Here is a 21,328-nt window from a genome sequence, read left to right as displayed (position 1 = left end):
TTTATTTCTCAAAATTTAGAACCATAGAACTTATTCTAAGTTAATTAGGTCTTGTATTTATTTCATTATTCCTAATGGAGTATGCGCCGATTTACGAACAATAAAAATAAACAGAACTAGAACCACTACCAGAACAGAACTTGAAATGGAACAGAACTAGAACAGAACCAGGACATAAATACAACAGAACTAGAACAGAACAAAAACAGAACTAGAACAGAACTAGAAAAGAACTAGAACAAAACTAAAACAAAACTAAAACAAAACTAGAACAAAACTAGAATAGAACTAGAACGAAACTAGAACAGAACTAGAACAAAATTAGAACAGAACCAGAACATAAATAGAACAGAACTAGAACATAACTAGAACATAACTAGAACATAACCAGAACAGAACTAGAACAGAACTAGAACATAACTAGAACAGAACTAGAACTAGAACTAGAACAGAACTAGAACAGAACTAGAACAGAACTAGAACAGAACTAGAACAGAACTAGAACAGAACTAGAACAGAACTAGAACAGAACTAGAACAGAACTAGAACAGAACTAGAACAGAACTAGAACTGAACTAAACTGAACTAGAACTGAACTAGAACTGAACTAGAACTGAACTAGAACTGAACTAGAACTGAACTAGAACTGAACTAGAACTGAACTAGAAATGAAATAGAACTGAACTAGAACTAAACTAGAACTGAACTAGAACTGAACTAGAACTGAACTAGAACTGAACTAGAACTGAACTAGAACTGAACTAGAACTGAACTAGAACTAGAACTGAACTAGAACTGAACTAGAACTGAACTAGAACTGAACTAGAACTGAACTAGAACTGAACTAGAACTGAACTAGAACTGAACTAGAACTGAACTAGAACTGAACTAGAACTGAAGAACTGAAAGAACTGAACTAGAAAACTAGAACTGAACTAGAACTGAACTAGAACTGAACTAGAACTGAACTAGAACTGAACTAGAACTGAACTAGAACTGAACTAGAACTGAACTAGAACTGAACTAGAACTGAACTAGAACTGAACTAGAACTGAACTAGAACTGAACTAGAACTGAACTAGAACTGAACTAGAACTGAACTAGAACTGAACTAGAACTGAACTAGAACTAACTATTTACTGAACTAGAACTGAACTAGAACTGAACTAGAACTGAACTAGAACTGAACTAGAACTGAACTAGAACTGAACTAGAACTGAACTAGAACTGAACTAGAACTGAACTAGAACTGAACTAGAACTGAACTAGAACTGAACTAGAACTGAACTAGAACTGAACTAGAACTGAACTAGAACTCTAGAACTAGAACTGAACTAGAACTGAACTAGAACTGAACTAGAACTGAACTAGAACTGAACTAGAACTGAACTAGAACTGAACTAGAACTGAACTAGAACTGAACTAGAACTGAACTAGAACTGAACTAGAACTGAACTAGAACTGAACTAGAACTGAACTAGAACTGAACTAGAACTGAACTAGAACTGAACTAGAACTGAACTAGAACTGAACTAGAACTGAACTAGAACTGAACTAGAACTGAACTAGAACTGAACTAGAACTGAACTAGAACTGAACTAGAACTGAACTAGAACTGAACTAGAACTGAACTAGAACTGAACTAGAACTGAACTAGAACTGAACTAGAACTGAACTAGAACTGAACTAGAACTGAACTAGAACTGAACTAGAACTGAACTAGAACTGAACTAGAACTGAACTAGAACTGAACTAGAACTGAACTAGAACTGAACTAGAACTGAACTAGAACTGAACTAGAACTGAACTAGAACTGAACTAGAACTGAACTAGAACTGAACTAGAACTGAACTAGAACTGAACTAGAACTGAACTAGAACTGAACTAGAACTGAACTAGAACTGAACTAGAACTGAACTAGAACTGAACTAGAACTGAACTAGAACTGAACTAGAACTGAACTAGAACTGAACTAGAACTGAACTAGAACTGAACTAGAACTGAACTAGAACTGAACTAGAACTGAACTAGAACTGAACTAGAACTGAACTAGAACTGAACTAGAACTGAACTAGAACTGAACTAGAACTGAACTAGAACTGAACTAGAATTGAACTAGAACTGAACTAGAACTGAACTAGAACTGAACTAGAATTGAACTAGAACTGAACTAGAACTGAACTAGAACTGAACTAGAACTGAACTAGAACTAAACTATAACCTAGAGCTGAATTAATTCTGCATTAGAACTGATTTAGAACAGACATGAACTATAACTAAATTAGAACTGTACTAGAGATGAATTAGAACTGATCTAAAACTGAATTAGAACTGAACTTCTAAATAGAAATTTCGTTTCAAATTTCACAAATTTAATTTTTGTAGTGTGAACACAGTCTAGTCGTTATCGTACCGCAAAACCAATTCACCTTTTTTATTCATCTTCGTTTTTTACTCAATTTAAACGTCATTGTGTAGTCTTTCGATCACTAGTAGGTATTTTTTTTGTTCTTTTCTTTTGTACACAAACTCGGTACGTCTGTATGAATGTCGCGCGTCTGTCTCGCCTCACTGTCATTAACGTTCAAATGAGTACAAATGTATGACGAGTTTTCGTTCTTTCTTTCTAAAAATGCATGTATTTTTATTGTTGTATTTTTAAAGTGTTTTAACTTTGTTTTTATTGTCGTTTTCTTTGTTTTGATTAGGTGTCCCATCCATTAGTTTGTTTTTCATTAAATACTATGTATTAGATCTGAAAGTATCTTAGCTGTTGCGAATTCGCATTCGAATAAATGTAAACATACATACACACATACATATGTATTTACATATATATATGATGATGTGTATCTATGCGTAAAGTTGGGTGTTTTTTGAATTAATATATCTCTTTGGCCCATTTAAGTTTATGATTTTTTGTTAAATACTTGTGGATGTAGGATATTTTATAAGCTGATTTGTAAGAATCTCTTTCGATGACACAGACAAAGTTGAATGCACGAATTCTGGCTGTTGTACTGACAGTTTTTACTGAAATTATTGTCAGCGTGTTTCTCACTAGTAAACCAATGAGATATTTTTGTATTAATTGACAAGAAAATGAATTTTGCACTCACATACTTTCCACTTGTTCAATGGAATTCAGAAAAAAAAACAAAAATGTGATTAATTCTTTTCATGTGAGAAAAATACGCGACTATATAGATTTCAGAATATACATAAAGTGTGATTTCGTGTAATCGAAAATTGTTATAGTACATATTTTTTTTATAATTGGAAAATGTGTTATATACATATTTTTTCTGAATTGGCAAAAATTATGTATAAATATTATAAATAATTTATGGTTTTTCTTAATAATGCGAATAATGTCTCACAAATGTTTGCAGATTCTGGGGATAATATGTGTGTCAGATGTTCGATCAGACGAAATTAAAAATTATAAGGAATCATATAACATTTAAATCTCTGTATGAAATAAACTAGAATTGAACTAGTACTAAACTAAAACTGAACAAGAACTGAAATGGAACTGAACTAGAACTGAACTAGAACTGAACTAGAACTGAACTAGAACTGAACTAGAACTGAACTAGAACTGAACTAGAACTGAACTAGAACTGAACTAGAACTGAACTAGAACTGAACTGAACTAGAACTAGAACTGAACTGAACTAGAACTGAACTGAACTGAACTAGAACTGAACTAGAACTGAACTAGAACTGAACTAGAACTGAACTAGAACTGAACTGAACTAGAACTGAACTGAACTAGAACTGAACTAGAACTAAACTAGAACTGAAGTAAAACTGAACTAGAACTGAACTATAACTAAACTATAACTAAATTTGAACTGAACAGAAAATGAACTGTAACTGTATTGGAATTGAACTAGAATTGAATTGGAGCTGATCTTTTATTGAAGTGGAACTAAACTAGATCAAAACTAGATCATAGCTATAACATGTTAAGACTATATAACTATAGTCTGATTTATAGTCAAGCTTGTGGTCTAGTCTATTGTCAACACTTTAGTCTGGTCTATATGTCACAAAACCCTGTATAAATATTTCCCTATGTAAGTATATAACTCACATTGAGAGACTATTTTTTTTTTTGTATAGAATGAAACAAAGTTTCGGGTAAAGAGTGTTGCTATCAGAATTGTATAAGGATCTACCACAATCTAAAATTAATTTAAAAATAAAAAGTTTTCTTTTTATATAAAATAATTTATTTTTTTATTTATTTAATAAAAATCGTTTTAACTATTCAATAAACTTAACAACATTGTACTAAATAACAACTGATTAAAATGGATGGATGTCGACGACATTTTAAAGTAATGATTTCGTTAAAAGGAAATATTTACACATTCCGTTTAGAGGAATGACGTGAAATGATTTAAGTGAGTATATGAGGTTATGAAGAACTAAACCAAATTTAGATTTAGAATTTCTCAGCGGGTGGACCATATTCGGAGGCAGGAGCAGCGGGAGGACCGTATTGTTCGGCAGGCTTTTGTTGTTGCTTGTATTTAATGAAGTAGACCTCAGGTTTGCTGGGTTCAGTAGGAGCAGGAGAGGGAATAACCAAAGGTTCTTGTTGTTCGGGCTTCTTAACCAAAACATAGACCAAAGTCTTGTGTTCATCTTGAACGGGAGGAGGAACAACTTGACGGATGGGAGTGGGTGGATTGGGTGCCTTAATGAAAATGATTTTGTAGTGTTTCTTGGGTACAGCAGTTTGGATGGGTGCTGGTGGTGGGTAGGCCTCAGGCTCCTCTGGTGGCACATGAACATAGACATTTTTGGTTACCACAGCTTCAGCGGGTGGACCATAGAAGGGTGCTGGAGCACCATAGACAGGTAAGGGTTGAGCAGGTTGTTGTTGGGCAGCCGAAGGAGGTAAATATTGTTCAGCTGGTTTGTTGGGTGGCAAGTATTCCTTTTGTGGTGCTGGTGGTGGACCATAACGAGTCTTGGGTGGTTCGGGTCTGGCTGCTACCAACGCCAATGTACAGGCCAATACAATGAATAATTTCATATTGAATAGTTTTTTTAACTTTGGTTAATAATCCTGAGTTCAAGTAGTTGTTAATTGTTTGAGGTATGAATGCTATGTGATACTTTTTCTGGGAACAAACAATGATTTTATACCACAACGGAAGTTTCATTTTTGAATTTTTTTTTTGAATTTTTCATTTTGCTGTTGTTGTATTATTACATTTTTTTTTTGTTTTTTTGTAGTTTATCGGTTTCGTTTTCATTTTCAATTTTAGTAAATATAGTTTTTATTGAATGGACAGACGGACGGACGTAGTATTGGACGGACTAACTGTCTGCACTTCATACATATTTTTGTCAATATGAAATTTCAGCATAGTGGGGTTTTTAATTTTTTTTGCATAATTTTCAAATTGTTTGCAGTACCCAATCATTGTATATACTTAAAAATAAAACAATTACGATTAAGCCAAGAATGTGTTTTGAATATAAATTAACCGCCCTAATCGAACGCCTGTACAAATTTTTCAAGTTTGTTTGTTGTTGTTCTCTAGCAAATGCAACCATGTAAGCACGAATTGTTAATAACGCAATATTCCCGGCATTTCGGAATATAACGGACAGTATGTGTGAGTATGAGTGTTGCCAAAAACAAAAAAAAAAGTCACAAGTAGTAGTGGCAATTTTGACCAATCATTTTACAACAAAATTATGTAATATTTGTTTGTGTGATCAATAATTAAAATAAAATTGGCGTATTTATTAATGCAAACACCATTAAAACTATAAATTATCAAATAATTTTTAATACCATTGAGTTCAAAACAGAATCTTACTTGGCAACATGTTAACTATTTACACACCTGTCAATCACAATATGGCAACCTTAAAGCCTAAATAGTAAACATTACACTGAAGAAAATTTAACGCTGAGAAAAAAATGCGAAAATTTTAGCAAACTTAAGAATATTTGGATTTATTTTCAAGTTTAATGAACTTACTAATTGAAATGTTATTGTTTAAACAACAATAAAAACAAGTAACATAAATCATGTGTCTATTAAATAAATAAACAAATAGCAACTTTAAAATTTATAAAATTTGTTTGTGTGAATTTTGAGAATGAAAAAAAATTAAAATGCAAAACATGTAAAATTTTTACGTACTCGTACGTCTATAAACATTATTATTTTTGGGGGCGAGCGTGATTTTAAACTTTTATTAATCTAACACACACACTCTCTCTCTCTCTGTCTCTGTTGTGAACAAGAGTATGATTTAAAATTGTCATCAAATTACCTTAATAAAATATTTTTTGTAATTGCAGTACTTAAAACTATAAAATTAAAAAATAATAATAAAAACAACAACCCGTATTTGGGTTAGGGTCAAAATGGTTTGATTGATTTCTCAAAATTTCGTTAGCTGACATACTTGCCAAACACACACACACAAACCGTATACGACTAAACTTTGAGGTAGGTCCACTTTGGAAAGTGTTGTAATCATTTGAAAATTCTTTTTAACTTGGTAAAATAGTTGGGTGTTAAACCGTTGAGCTTGTTTTTTAGTTAGTTAAAATTTGTCGAAGTGAAAAGAAGACAAACAAAGGACTAAAACAATTTATGGTGTCATTTTTAAAAGATGTAAATATTTAATAGAATGCAACCGGAAAAAAGCTATCGTTATGACTTTGTTAATTGAAATTTTCAACTTGCTACTCCTTATTGCACGTTCATCTACAGACTGTCGAGAGTTTTAACGTGAGCACCTGCCGTGTCGGCCTTATCCCACGGTGGTCTTTTTCATCCACAGGGTAGACTTGAGAACGGTCTACCATCGCCCCTTTGTCTTCAATGAAGACTCAGGTGGCATTTTTGCACATTGGCTATGACCGGTCCATGCGCAAGTACTTTGCTGGAGTACTCGAGCTATCTAATCTCTTGCCAAAGTAGTCACGTTGAAAGACAACCACACTACTATGGCTCTGTTGATTCGGTAACAGCACCTAGAGACGTAACCGGTGGACAGAAGCACGATCCATCAATAAGCCGTAGACATTGTTCTTACTCACAGTGACACGCTGTGGTAAGTCTGATATGAACAGAGTATACTCTGAACATATCTGGACAAGGAAGGAAAATTAATCGGTATCACTTGTATATGATACCTTTCATCCATCATCATTCAACCCAGCACACATCTCATTTATTCGACACATTCATAGAGAAAAACATACGACACACTCATTTATGTATACGGGTGGGGTAAGGCCCGCATACCTCTACATTCATTCCGTATCATATACAATTGACTCCAACCCATTTCCAACGCTTAGTCCCACAGTCACTCCTCTGTGGGGTATCTGTTGTTTTCGGCAACAGGACATAACTCATCCCGAAATATTGACTATTACCATGCATCAGTTTTTAACCGCCACATACTCTCTCCGCGAATTTGGGTTTAAACCACAGTCACTACGTGGATCCCGAAGGAACCACAACCAACTGACCAGCCAGGACATAGTCCTGCGGGCAACTAACCACCCGTAGTACCAGATTATGTGGTGCTCTGGTCTGACCTCTGGCAATCTATGCAAGGACTAAGCCAAGCAGTAGACTGTAACCAATTTTTTCAGTCCCGGTCAGACCGGAGGTATTGGCCACCTCTTTATACCCCGGGATTGCAAAAACACCAAGGCGGAGGTCTCGCCAAGGTAACATGCCCCCGGGGGAGACGTTCATCTACAGCAGAATTTCCATTTTACTGAATTTTCTGATGCATCAATGTTTGTAACTCATTACAATTCTGATTAAGCTTAAAAAAAATTAATAAACCATTTTTTAGTCGATAGTTTAGACAATAGCCCAGACTATAGAGTACTCTGTAGTCCAGATCATAGTGTAATTTATAGTCCAGAGTATAGAGTAAGTACAGACTATAGAGTAATCTATAGCACAGACTATAGATTAATCTATAGTACAGACTATAGAGAACTGTACTAGAACTGAACTAGATCTGAACTAGATCTGAACTAGAACTGAACTAGAAATGAACTAGAACTGAACTAGAACAGAACTAGAACGGAACTAGAACAAAACTAGAACAAAACTAGAACAAAACTAGAACAAAACTAGAACAAAACTAGAAAAAAACTAGAACAAAACTAGAACAGAACTAGAACAGAACTAAAACAGAACAAGAATAGAACTAAAACAGAACTAGAACTGAACTAGAACTGAACTAGAACTGAACTAGAACTGAACTAGAACTGAACTAGAACTGAACTAGAACTGAACTAGAACTGAACTAGAACAGAACTAGAACAGAACTAAAACAGAACTAGAACAGAACTAGAACAGAATTAGAACAGAACTAGATCGGAACTAGAGCAGAACTAGAACAGAACTAGAACAGAACTAGAACAGAACTAGAGCAGAACTAGAACAGAACTAGAACAGAACTAGAACAGAACTAGAACAGAACTAGAACAGAACTAGAACAGAACTAGAACAGAACTATAACAGAACTAGAACAGAACTAGAACAGAACTAGAACAGAACTATAACAGAACTAGAACAGAACTATAACAGAACTAGAACAGAACTAGAACAGAACTAGAACAGAACTAGAACAGAACTAGAACAGAACTAGAACAGAACTAGAACAGAACTAGAACAGAACTAGAACAGAACTAGAACAGAACTAGAACAGAACTAGAACAGAACTAGAACAGAACTAGAACAGAACTAGAACAGAACTAGAACAGAAATAGAACAGAACTGAACTAGAACAGAACTAGAACAGTATTAGAACAGAACTAGAACTGAACTAGAACTGAACTAGAACTGAACTAGAACTGAACTAGAACTGAACTAGAACTGAACTAGAACTGAACTAGAACTGAACTAGAACTGAACTAGAACTGAACTAGAACTGAACTAGAACTGAACTAGAACTGAACTAGAACTGAACTAGAACTGAACTAGAACTGAACTAGAACTGAACTAGAACTGAACTAGAACAAGAACTGAACTAGATATGGACTAGAACTGAACTAGAAGTAAACTAGAACTAGAAGTAAACTAGAACTGAACTGAACAAGAACTGAACTAGAACTGAAGTAGAACTGAACTAGAACTGAACTAGAACTGAACTAGAACTGAACTAGAACTGAACTAGAACTGAACTAGAACTGAACTAGAACTGAACTAGAACTGAACTAGAACTGAACTAGAACTGAACTAGAACTGAACTAGAACTGAACTAGAACTGAACTAGAACTGAACTAGAACTGAACTAGAACTGAACTAGAACTGAACTAGAACTGAACTAGAACTGAACTAGAACTGAACTAGAACTGAACTAGAACTGAACTAGAACTGAACTAGAACTCAACTAGAACTGAACTAGAACCGAACTAGAACCGAACTAGAACTAGAACTGAACGAGAACTGAATAAGAACTGAACTAGAACTGAATAAGAACTGAACTAGAACTGAACTAGAACTGAACTAGAACTGAACTAGAACTGAACTAGAACTGAACTAGAACTGAACTAGAACTGAACTAGAACTGAACTAGAACTGAACTAGAACTGAACAAGAACTGAACTAGAACTGAACTAGAAGTGAACTAGAACTAAAATAGAACTGAACTAGAACTGAACTTGATCTGAACTAGAACTGAACTAGAACTGAACTAGAACTGAATTAGAACTTAACTAGACTTAACTAGAACTGAACTAGAACTGAACTAGAACTGAACTACAACAGAACTAGAACTGAAATGAAATGCTGCATTTAAGTAATTAAATTCAAAAGACATTTTCATGTTTTTAAACTTTATTTCTCCACATTTAATTAATTTTTTTTTGTTTGTTGTAATTACTACTTTTTATTTGTGTTAAACATTTAAATTTTTTCTCAATTATTTTTTACCAACTAAACAGAATAATTGTATTATAATTACTATACTAAATATTAATAATTTTTATCGAATTTATTTATTTTTTTTCTGTCTTATTTGATTAAAAACTATTTTTTTTTTTATTTTTTTTTTTTTTGTATAATTTTTTATAATGCAGGTGTTAATAATATATTTTGTTGTTTCTCGTAATATTTTGTTTATAAATATTATGTTAATATTTCATATTACAATTTAAAAATAATCATTTATTTTATTTGTATAACAATTTTCACCAGCAGTCTAAACGTTTGCCAATATGCGGGGCAGAATGCAACTCTGTTTTTAAAAAAGCAGCGTTGATTTTCTTCGATTGGCAGTGTTAGACTAATTGGAAAAAATTCTTAATGTCTTTGTTGTTTTAAACTCAGTTCTTTTGCGCATTTTTAGTGCTTAAGTTGTTGTTGGGTTTTTGTTTTTTTAATAATAATTAAATAATTCAAATTAAATTATTATAAATAAACCAAAAATTAAAGGCATTAAGCGAGGACAATTAAAGTTATATAGAGTTTTTTTTGTAATTAAATTTATATGGGTCTAGATTTAGACATGTTACCTTTACTTGGTTTATGACAATGTATGTTTAAGTTTAGACCCTTGTAAGATTAAACATTTTATAAGATTTCGAAAAACAAATCTCTTAAAATGAAAGCAAAATGTTTAAATTTTGAATATTTAGAAATTTTGAATTTATCTTAATAAACGATTTTGAACATAGATCCGTTCTTTATTAATATTTTTTAATAATAAAACAATCGTTCAAAGTTTTAGTTTATCAAATAACAATCGACAAAATATGTTTTAAAGGAAACCTTTGTTTTTTATGAAGATTTTACAGCAAATCCAAAGAAAATTCTTTATATCGGTCACAGGTACTTGTTATAACAGGTCTTACGATATCTAAACATTAATTTGATCCATTAGTGGAATAGTAAATATGTAAGTGAAGCCTTTTTTATTATTTTAAATATAAGTTTTTACCCGCCTTTAGGAATACTCTGTAATTGGAAACTTTGATTTTTTTTAGGAAAATACAAAAGGATTTAAAAGAAAAGTTTTTCTATATCGGGTCGTCATAATCTCCGGAGATCTCTCTCACAACAAATGCCGCAATTTGTTGAGTTGGTTGTTTCTGTAAGCCAGTATCATTTAGCGACTGCAATGTGATCATAGATCTGGGGAAAACTGAAGCAGTGAGATACCTTTAAACTCCTCTCTGAACTATGGGTATTGGATTTATATATATCGATAAAAACCCCCTGTTTTGGGACTACCACAGCCTCATAATCTAATGCAGATTAGTGAAGAAAGTGTGAGCAAGATTTAGTGTTTTCAAAAGGCAACTCTTTCTGGCCAATTAAAAACAATAATACCCCGGGAGTTTATTCTCTTTTACATTCATAATGTATAGGAGAGGAAACAAACTCCCCGGGAATTTACAATTCCGAATAGGCCTTTTTATGTTAATCCGTCTTTTCTTGCTGCCAAAATGGACTAAACAAAAGCTGGCTACTCTATATAGTCTAGATAAGGATATCTCTTAGACTATCTCTTTAGACTATTGTTCATACTATAGTTTACACCAATCTGTAGTCTATGTAATAGTCAAGTGAAATCAACACTATGAACTTCACTATATATAGTGTAAACATTCAACAAGTCCATATAGTCTAGAATATTGTCCAGTCTAGACTATAGTCCAGACAAAAGTTTGTATTATGAACTGCACTATAGATTGTAGTCCAATCTATAGCCTAGATTTAGCCAAGTCTATAGACGAGTTTTTAGTACCATTCTATAGTCGAAATTTTAGTCAAGTATATAATCTAGACTTTAGTCAAGTATATAATCTAGACTTTAGTCAAGTCTATTGTCTAGATTTTAGTCAAACTATATTCTAGACTTTGGACATAGTCACGGCTTTTATCAAGTCTATATTCTAGACTTTAGTCAATTCTATAGTCTAAACTTTAGTCATGTTTATAGCCTACACTTTAGTCAAGTCTATAGTCTAAACTTTAATGAAGACTTTGGTCAATTAAGTCTATACTTTATTGAAGCCTATAGTCTAGTCATACTATAGTCTGGGCGTATGTAATACTAAGTCTAGACTTAACTCATACTATAATCTAAACTTATGTCAATTCTATAATCTAGACTATATTTAGTTCTATAATCTAGACTTAAACTTAAGTCAAACCAGACTTCAGTCAAGTTTATAGTTTAGACTTGAGTCAAAACTTCTAGACTTTAGTCAAGACTGTAGTTCGGACTTTAGTCAATAATACTGTGTAGAGTTTAGGGAAATCTATAATATAGACTTTAGTCAAATCTATAGTCTAGACTGTATATAACTAAAGTCTATAATCTAGACTTTATATAACTAAAGTCTATAATCTAGACTTTATATAACTGTAGTCATGGCTTTAGTCAATTCTATAATACAGAATTAAGTAAAGTCTATAGCCCAGGCTTAAGTCAAATCTATAGTCAAGAGTTTAGTCAGTTCTATAGTTTAGACTTAAGTCAAATCTATAGTCCAACACTTCTAGACTTCAGTCAAGACTTTAGTTTGGACTTTAGTCCATACTATAGTGTAGAATTTAGAAAAATCTATCATATAGACTTTAATCAAATCTATAGTCTAGACTTAAGTCAATATATAGACTTTAGTCATGTCTATAGTCAAGACTTTATCTAGGCTTTATGCAAGTCTATAGTATAGACTCTAGTCAAATCTGTAGTCTAGACTTTAGTCAAAATTTCTAGACTATAGTGTAGACTTTAGACAAATCTGTATTTAGACTTTAGTCAAATCTTCTAAACTATAGTGTAGACTTTAGTCCAATCTATAGTCTAGACTTTAGTTAATATATAGACTTTAGTTAAGTCTATATTCTAAACATTAGTTAAGACTTTATCTAGGCTTTATGCAAGTCTATAGTATAGACTATAGTCAAAACTTCTAGACTATAGTCCAGACTTTAGTCAAATCTATAGTCTAGACTTTACTCAAAGCTTTATTATAGACTTAAGTCTTTATTTGAGTTATATATAGATTTAAGTTTTAAATTAAGTTAAGTCTATAGTCTATAGTTTAATCTAGAATTAGCCTGGACTTTGGACAAGTCTATTGCATAGGCGTTAACCCAGCCAATAGTGAAGATCAAAGACAATTGTTCATTCTATAATCTAGACAATAGTACAGTCTATAGTTTAGACTTAAAGTAGATTATTGTACAATCTATAGTCTTAGACAGGTAGACAATAGTTCAGTTAATATTCTGTACCCTGTATACATAGGGAAATGGTGTGTGGACTAAGCATTAAAGGCTATGAGGGGAGTCGGTATAAGATCCAATATTCTGGGCATTAAAAAAAACATAAAAACTATAAAATTTGAACTACCAAAAAATAAATCTTTTGGCTTATTAGTGAGAAAACGATCCAGAAATCATCGATAGTATGTTTCAAGATTTTTGTATGAAATACGTTATAGGAATTTTGATAAATATCAATACAAGGTAGGGAGAGGGGAGATATGATATACAAAAAAAATGGCAGGCACTTAACACAGCGACCTATTTTTTCTCTTAAATTTAAACAACTATAAATATTTACTCTTAATTCAATTAAACAATAGTATTTTTTTCTCCAAAATAAATTATAGCTTTTGACCAACATATTTTAACTATAAATGGTCACTAACTTCCGATTGGAGTAAACAACTATATTACCCACTATACGCTGGGTATTAACTAAGGTATTTGTAAATCCGAAATATTTAGTTTATCATGCAAAAAAACTAATACTAAATCGGGGTTATAACGAAATCTAAACAAAGTTATATTATGTTTTGTTTTACTATTGAGACCACAAACGTTGGTCTTCATAAAGCTATATATGTTTAGTAAGTATTTTTCACAAAATTCCTTTAATTATCAAAACTTATTGCGAATCCTCTCTTTGCGAAATAAAAATACTTGAAATTTCCCATATAGTCTTATAAATCAGCTGGAATAAAGATAAATGCTATTTAAAATCTATAAGTTCATAGGTTTTGGTATTGGTAGCAACAACTAAATTATATCTTTTGTTTTTTACTGCAAACTACTAATTTTTAACAATTTCCACTAAGTTTTTTTTTTTTAAATACATATGAAATGGGTTTACAAACTGTAGTATTTGCTGCTGTGTCTAAAATTAATTAAATAACTTAATACGCTCAACATGCTAATTACTAAAATAAAATATATAACTTAATTTCAAATAATACCAAATATTATCTGTTTCTTAAACAATCTAAGATACTGATGATGTATCCTCATTATTATCATTATCTTCATATAGTTTACGCTCCCGACAATCTAAAATGGCCCAAACTAATAGCGGCAAACAGCCTAAGACCATACAGGAGCCCATACAATAAAATACAATAGCATAACTGCCCGATAAATCTCTTAGGAATCCGGCTAAAGGTGGCACTGATATCGCACCAATACTTTGAAACATACGCACTAAACCATAACTGGAACTTATGCGATCGGTGCCGAAGATATCAGCCAATAAAACTGGCATCAAAACATACCAGCTGCCTAAACAGAAACCATAAATGGCTGCCGATAGACCCACCAGATAAATAGTGTATTCCGAGGGTATGGTGAGTACAGCAATGCCAGCTCCTAGTATACTAATTTATAACAGTAAAAAAATGTTAAATTATACATCAAATTAAAAATATTCTTATATTTACCAAAATATATAAGTCTTTCTGCGATCGAATAATTGCAAATCGGAAAGCCATCCTAGACCTAAGCGTCCAACAAGATCTAAAACAGCACTAACGGTTACCAAATAGCCAGCTTCGCTTTTATTATAACCTGCAAAGGAAGTTTGGAAAAATATGAAATTAGAGAAAACAATTAAGTAATAGAAATCTCAAAAGGTTGTATAATTTTGGTTAGTCTTTAGACTAGTGTATAGCCAAGTTTGTATTTCCAGAATAGTCTTTTCTAATCTATAAGTTAGTCACATTAAAGTCTATATCAAGTCCATAGTTTAGTCTATAGTCTAGTCATGGTTGAGTCTATAGTTAAGTTTATATTCTAGTCTTCAATTTATAGTGTAGTCTAACCTATCGTCTAGTCTATAGTATAATCTGTAGCCCAATCTATAGTCTATTGTCTACTCTATAGTCTAGTCCATAGCATAGTCTATAGTCTAGTCTATAGATTGGACAATAGTTTAGTCTTCAGTCTAGCCTATAGTCTTAAGTCTATAGACTGTATAGTCCAGTCTATACACTAGTCATCGAATAGACTATAGTCTAGTCTAAAGTCTAGTCTATAATCTAGTGTATATTCTAGTCTAAAGACAAGTCTATAGTCTAGCCTAAAGTCTATTTTATAGTATAGTCAATAGTCTAGTCTGTAGTATAGTCTATAGTCTAGTCTGGGCTAATCATGGTATAGTCTCCACAAGTCATTGTATAGTCAAGTCAATTGTATAATCAGACTAGACTATAAAGTCTAGTCAGTAATGTAGTCTATAGACTTATCTATAGTTTAGTATAGTATAGTCTATAGTCTAGTCAATAGTCTAGTCTATAGTCTAGTCTATAGTCTAGTCTATAGTCCAGTCTACTGTATAGTCTATAGTTCAGTCTATAGTCTAGTCTATAGACTAATCTATTGTCAAGTCTTCAGGCTAGTCTTGGCGCGTCACGATATAGTCCCCCTAGTCATGGTATAGACTAGTAATTTGTACAATCTAGTCTATAGTCTAGTCTATAGTCTAGTCTATAGTCTAGTCTATAGTCTAGTCTATAGTCTAGTCTATAGTCTAGTCTATAGTCTAGTCTATAGTCTAGTCTATAGTCTAGTCTATAGTCTAGTCTATAGTCTAGTCTATAGTCTAGTCTATAGTCTAGTCTATAGTCTAGTCTATAGTCTAGTCTATAGTCTAGTCTATAGTCTAGTTTATAGTCTAGTCTATAGTCTAGTCTATAGCCTAGTCAATAGTCTAATCTAGTCTATAGTATAGGCAATATATTAATCTATATTTTAGTCTGTCTATAGTCTAGTCTTATCTATAATCTAATATTTAGTCTAGTGTAGTCTAGTGTATAGTCTTTTTTATATTCCAGTCTATAGTCTATTCCATAGTCTAGTCTATAGTCTATTATATAGTATAGGTTATCATACGGTATGTAGTCTATTCTGGTATTGTCTATAGTATAGTCTAGTATAAAATATAGTCTGTGGTCGCATTTGTACTTTAGACTACTATCTATACATATATATTTCGTAGTATATGTATAATAATAGTTAACCTGATATTTACATCAGGCCATACTTAACATATATCCCTGTCTATAAAGCTAGCCATTAGTAATTAGTTTAGCTTATACATAGTCCAGTATTTAGGCAAGGTTTATGGTCCAATCTATGGTACATTTTGTGAACACAGTGTATAGTGTTATGTTTTAATAAAATTTGTGTAAGAAATTTTATAATTTCCGAAAAGATTCTAAATATATATGTTCTATTCACAATCGGTTTTGTACAGTTATATCGTCATATATCGTAATTTTGTATTATTGATTTGTTTTTGTTTAAAACAAATTTATTCATAAAAAGGTTTATGGCATACAACGATACGACATTGATTGTGAATTGGACAATAATAAAATTTATGTATATGCATATTACGTAGTAAGTTACATTATCATCTAATTTTACTTACGGGTACCGAGTCATTATTGAACCAAGTTTTATTATCACTTTAGAGTCAAAACCCCAATAAAATCCAAATCTTCTTCTTTACATTCTTATCATTTGCCAACATACTTACCAATTGAAATAACATGAGCGGGTAAATAATACAACATATAGGGACATCCCACTGACATTAGGGTCACCGACAAGCACATCAATATAAATGTTGGATCCTTTAATAAACTAATATCCAAATAAATTTCGATCCTTTCAATGCAAGTTAAAGGTGCATCATCTACATCTTCCTCTATGGAGTTGGCACCCACTAAACTGCCGTCCTGTTCTTTTTCCAATGACTTGATTTCACTCATATTACTGGCAGGTGTAGGTATTTCCATGCTCTTACTGAGACCACGTGTAACAACGGCGGGGGGTGAGAGTGGTTTTTCCAAATGGGCTTGTATTTTAGAAATGATTTCATCGTTGGCAAAAACATTGCGACGACGACGAGAACCACGATTTGAATCGGTGCCCGAGTTCTTGCGATAGACCCAAGTAGAGGTGGTGCTTAAGTCTTCGACTGAGTGCATAATACCGGAACTTCGTACTTTTTTAATGGGTTTGATAAAAGTGGTCTCGCCTATAATATCCTTAACCTCATCATCGCTCTCTTGAGCACAATTAGGAACAGATTTTTCAGAAGCTAAAGAAAGAAATGTTATACTATAAAGCTACTCTGGTATTTTTGGTTCTCTACTCACCATTATATCTATTATTATAGTAATCATTTAAACGATTTTTCGACTCTTCCATAAATAAATGTTCTATGAACTTAGTATTCAAACCGTCATCACAAGTATCCAAATAGGTTGAATTAGTTAACATATCAATATTGCTAGGATTTATATCATTCAGAGGCTTGGTAGCATCTTCCTCTTCGATATTCTTATCATCGTCGGTGTGAAATGATTCCAAAGGTCTGTAGAGCAGAGCAGATATACACACGTCCAGCATACAGAATCCCAATATTAAAATGGTGCCATGAAAACCAAAATTCTCGGCTAAATGTTTGATGAGTACCGGCAAAATAAAGCTGCCGGTGGCGGTACCCGAAACACAGATACCATTGGCTAAAGCCCGATGTTTATCAAAGTATTGCGAAACTATAACAATGCCGGGAGTGGTGGAGAGACCACCACCTATACCGGTGAGTATGCCAAAGGTAAAGAGTAAATGTACCAGGCTGGTGGCAAAGTAGCTAAGACACATGCCGAGAGCACAGAAAAGACCACCAATAAAAACAACTGTCCGGCAGGAAAAGCGCTGACACAAAGCACTTGAGAGTGGAGCCAAGGCCAAACACAAAGCCGATAGTATTGCAGGTATCCAAGAGGCCACAGTGGCAGTAGAACTGGGAAATGTTTCCATGATTTCAACATATAAAACGCCATAGGATTTCACCAAACCCGCTACCCAAAATTGTACCGAAAATGCTCCGAATACAATAAACCAACCATAACCGCCATCTGGCGGATCAGTGCTGATTGAAGAACGTGATGATGGCGGATGACCAGAACTGGCCCTCGAATCCGTATTACTGGGTATATTCGAGATGCCAGCGGGCAATTTATGACCACCTTTGCCACGTTTCCGTTTACCGGCACTGCTGCATAAATTACGACTCGAGCGTAATTCACGGGATTTGGCAATTAAGGGCCGTGCCGTAATACTCGAGACCGTTAATAGGTTTTCATTGTCATCTTCTTCAATTTCCGATATCTGATGTTCCAGCAGGCTGGCGTGCAACGTGCGACTCGCTGGCGCCGGACAATAGGGTTGATCGATGGGTAAGCTGGCCGGACGCCGGGGTATGGTAGACGTGGCCGAACCCGGGGCCGAGGCGGCCGCATCAGCGATTGAAACATTCGAGTGAGCGGTAATGAAAGGGTTCTGTGCACTACCGCCCATTTGTAGACCATAGCCAATTCCCGGCTGTAGACCCGTACCCAACGTATCCATTTGCTTGACATCCAACTCGGCCAACGGTACCGGCGGTGCTGAAACAATTGAGAAGAGGGATCCACTGACTGCTGGCACTCGGTAAGCAGTGACGGGACTGGCGGCTGTGAACAGGCAACAATGGGGCGTTCTCGTTCCCGCTCCATGTCGTCATAGTGTGGCTGACAGACGACTTCAATGATTTCGGTGGAATTACCTTCAAGTGCAGAATGAGGGCGGTTGAAAGTCGCTTGGCCAATGCTGCTGCTGTTGTTGGAGTAAATGATCCCTCCCGACTGGTACTGGACTCGACCAATTGGGTCCGGTTCACTCGCGCAGTACATCGATCCCCGTGAATCCTTAAAGAATAACAAAAAAAGAAAGAAACTACATTATTTAATATGTTAATGCAAAAATTATCTTGAATTTAATGTCTTGTTAAAATTGGGCCTTTTTTCCTTTTACACACATTTTCTTTTTTTGTTGGTACTTTGTGCCAGCAGCGGCATAAATGTTTACATTAATTTATATTATTCTTATTATTAAGGCAACAACAACAAAAGCGCCCACATTTATTTGCTAACAAACTGTCAATTGCTTTGCTTTTATTTTGCACTTTTTCTTAATTCCTTTTAATAAACATTTCAAGGTTTTTCCCTCCCTTTAATACCCATAAACTTGGCCTTGATGTTGGCGTTTTAAAACGGAAACATTTGTATTTTTCCCTTCGTCATTAGTCAGCAAAATCAAATAGTCATCTTTATTTAATAATACAACAACTACAACAACAAAAGTACCTGCTAAAAACTGTTTTTCTTTGTATTTGTTTCCAAAAAAATAATAAAGAAAATTGTAAATAAACTTTAATCGATTTAACAATAACAATAAATCACTTTAAAAGTTAAAACTATGGAGACCCAGAAGTCTTTAGTAATGCTTATTAATCAAATCTTTATTTAACGTATTACAAGTTATTTATCAAAGAGTCAATTCTTACTTACTTATGTGTCTCTCAATCTTGATACTGAGAACATAGTTATCATTTTGTAATCGGCCCTGTAAAAAGTGTATATTCTAAATGTTATGCTTAAACTCTATATTGGAACGCTCACCCAGTACTGTTGGGATTTTATGTTCACGTTTTATTTGCATATAATAAAACTGTTGTAAACTAAAATGAAAACATCGCTGACAATAATGTTTTAATTGTCAAATGTGAAATTACTTGCAGTTAAAACTTAGTGGAAAGTTTTACAAAGGTAATGTAGAATCTAGTGTTTGTAAGGTCGAACTCTCGAAGGTAATATTTGTCATACACTGGAAGGTGAGCGATAGGGTGTGTATGAAATAACATAATCTTAAGGAGGGCAGATTGTCAACCACCACAGCAGTATATAACTAACTAACTAACTAACTAACTAACTAACTAACTAACAAACTAACAAACTCAATAACTCACTAACTAACTGACTAACTAACTAATAAACTAACTAACTAATTAACTTACTAACTAACTACTTCACCCTAAGTCGATAACAACGGCCCTAACTGGTCTGGGTATAAACTGGCTTTAATAAAGTGATTATTGACCCAACCGATCATTATCTCTGATATGGAAGCAGCAAATATCACGAAAGAAGCAAATCGTGGTACCCCACAAGGCGGAGTCTTATCCCCACTTCTGTGGAACCTAGCGTTGAACCCACTTCTCATGGATCTTAGATCTATGGGATGCAGACGATGTGTCTGTAGTAGTATTTGGCAAATATCTGGATACTATATCGCAAAGGATGGAAACTGCACTCAAGTCACTCAGCACGAGGAACGTCGTCTGTAGCCTTGGTGTAAATCCATCGAAATCGGAATTTATTCTCTTCACTAAGAAGTAAAAGATACCCACCTTCACTCTACCACGATTGAATGGGTTAGAATTGAAGTTATCAAATAGTGCTAAAAATATGGCAGTTATCCTGGATTCAAAACTATCATGGCATGTGAACACTCAATCTATGGTGTCAAAAGCGGCAGCGGCCTTATAGTCGTGGAAAAGAGCAATTGGTAAATCCTAAGAATACCAATACCCTTGACATGGTAGTCAAGCCCATACAAGTGTATGGTGCACTTGTGTGGTGGAAGGACTCACACCTCAAAAGTTTTGAGGGAATCATTCGTACATCAGCTCCGTTGATAACGGGGGCCCTTCGCATCGTCGAACCGTCTTTTGATAGAAGCTTTTCAGTGAATATCCAACACGATGATGAATCGTATAAGGTGTTCACCGATGTCTCAAAATCAAACATTGGTGTAGACGGCGGCTTCTACATAGCGCATTCGGGAACGGAAGTCTCCTTCAAACTTCCCGACCAATGTAGCGTTCTTCAGGTTGAAGTATCAGCCATAAATATTCGAATTTATACCTAGAGTCAGACAGCCGTTAAGGTTCAAACTTAGTCCTCAAACATCGGTCATCCCTTAACGAGATGGCGAAACATTCCACTACAGAACATCAACAAATTCCTGGTAATACCATCAGGAACTCTCTTGCTTAGGTTTCACGCTTGCAAGACAGCATACCGACAAAAGGTCGGTATAACGCTTTCCGAAAGATAGATTCCTATATTCGTGCGACAAACTAGTTT

General features: G+C 33.9%; 2 protein-coding genes across 2 annotated transcripts; both read right to left on the bottom strand.

Moving 5' to 3' along the window:
• Positions 1-4,221: 4,221 nt before the first annotated feature.
• LOC111682011 (extensin-3) lies at positions 4,222-5,269 on the bottom strand. The gene has a single exon (XM_023443922.2). It carries the CDS (start codon positions 5,048-5,050, stop codon positions 4,454-4,456), a length of 597 nt encoding a protein of 198 aa, XP_023299690.1. The 5' UTR covers positions 5,051-5,269; the 3' UTR covers positions 4,222-4,453.
• A 4,814-nt stretch (positions 5,270-10,083) lies between these two features.
• LOC111682015 lies at positions 10,084-20,989 on the bottom strand. The gene is given in 6 exon segments (XM_046953436.1): positions 10,084-14,665; positions 14,729-14,855; positions 16,828-17,394; positions 17,453-18,778; positions 18,781-19,048; positions 20,864-20,989. Coding segments are annotated over 6 exon segments (2,802 nt in total). The 3' UTR covers positions 10,084-14,277.
• Positions 20,990-21,328: the final 339 nt, after the last annotated feature.

Source organism: Lucilia cuprina, chromosome 6 (assembly GCF_022045245.1).
Source record: "Lucilia cuprina isolate Lc7/37 chromosome 6, ASM2204524v1, whole genome shotgun sequence".
Lineage (NCBI taxonomy): Eukaryota > Metazoa > Arthropoda > Insecta > Diptera > Calliphoridae > Lucilia > Lucilia cuprina.
This window is presented reverse-complemented; position numbering and strand designations above follow the sequence as displayed.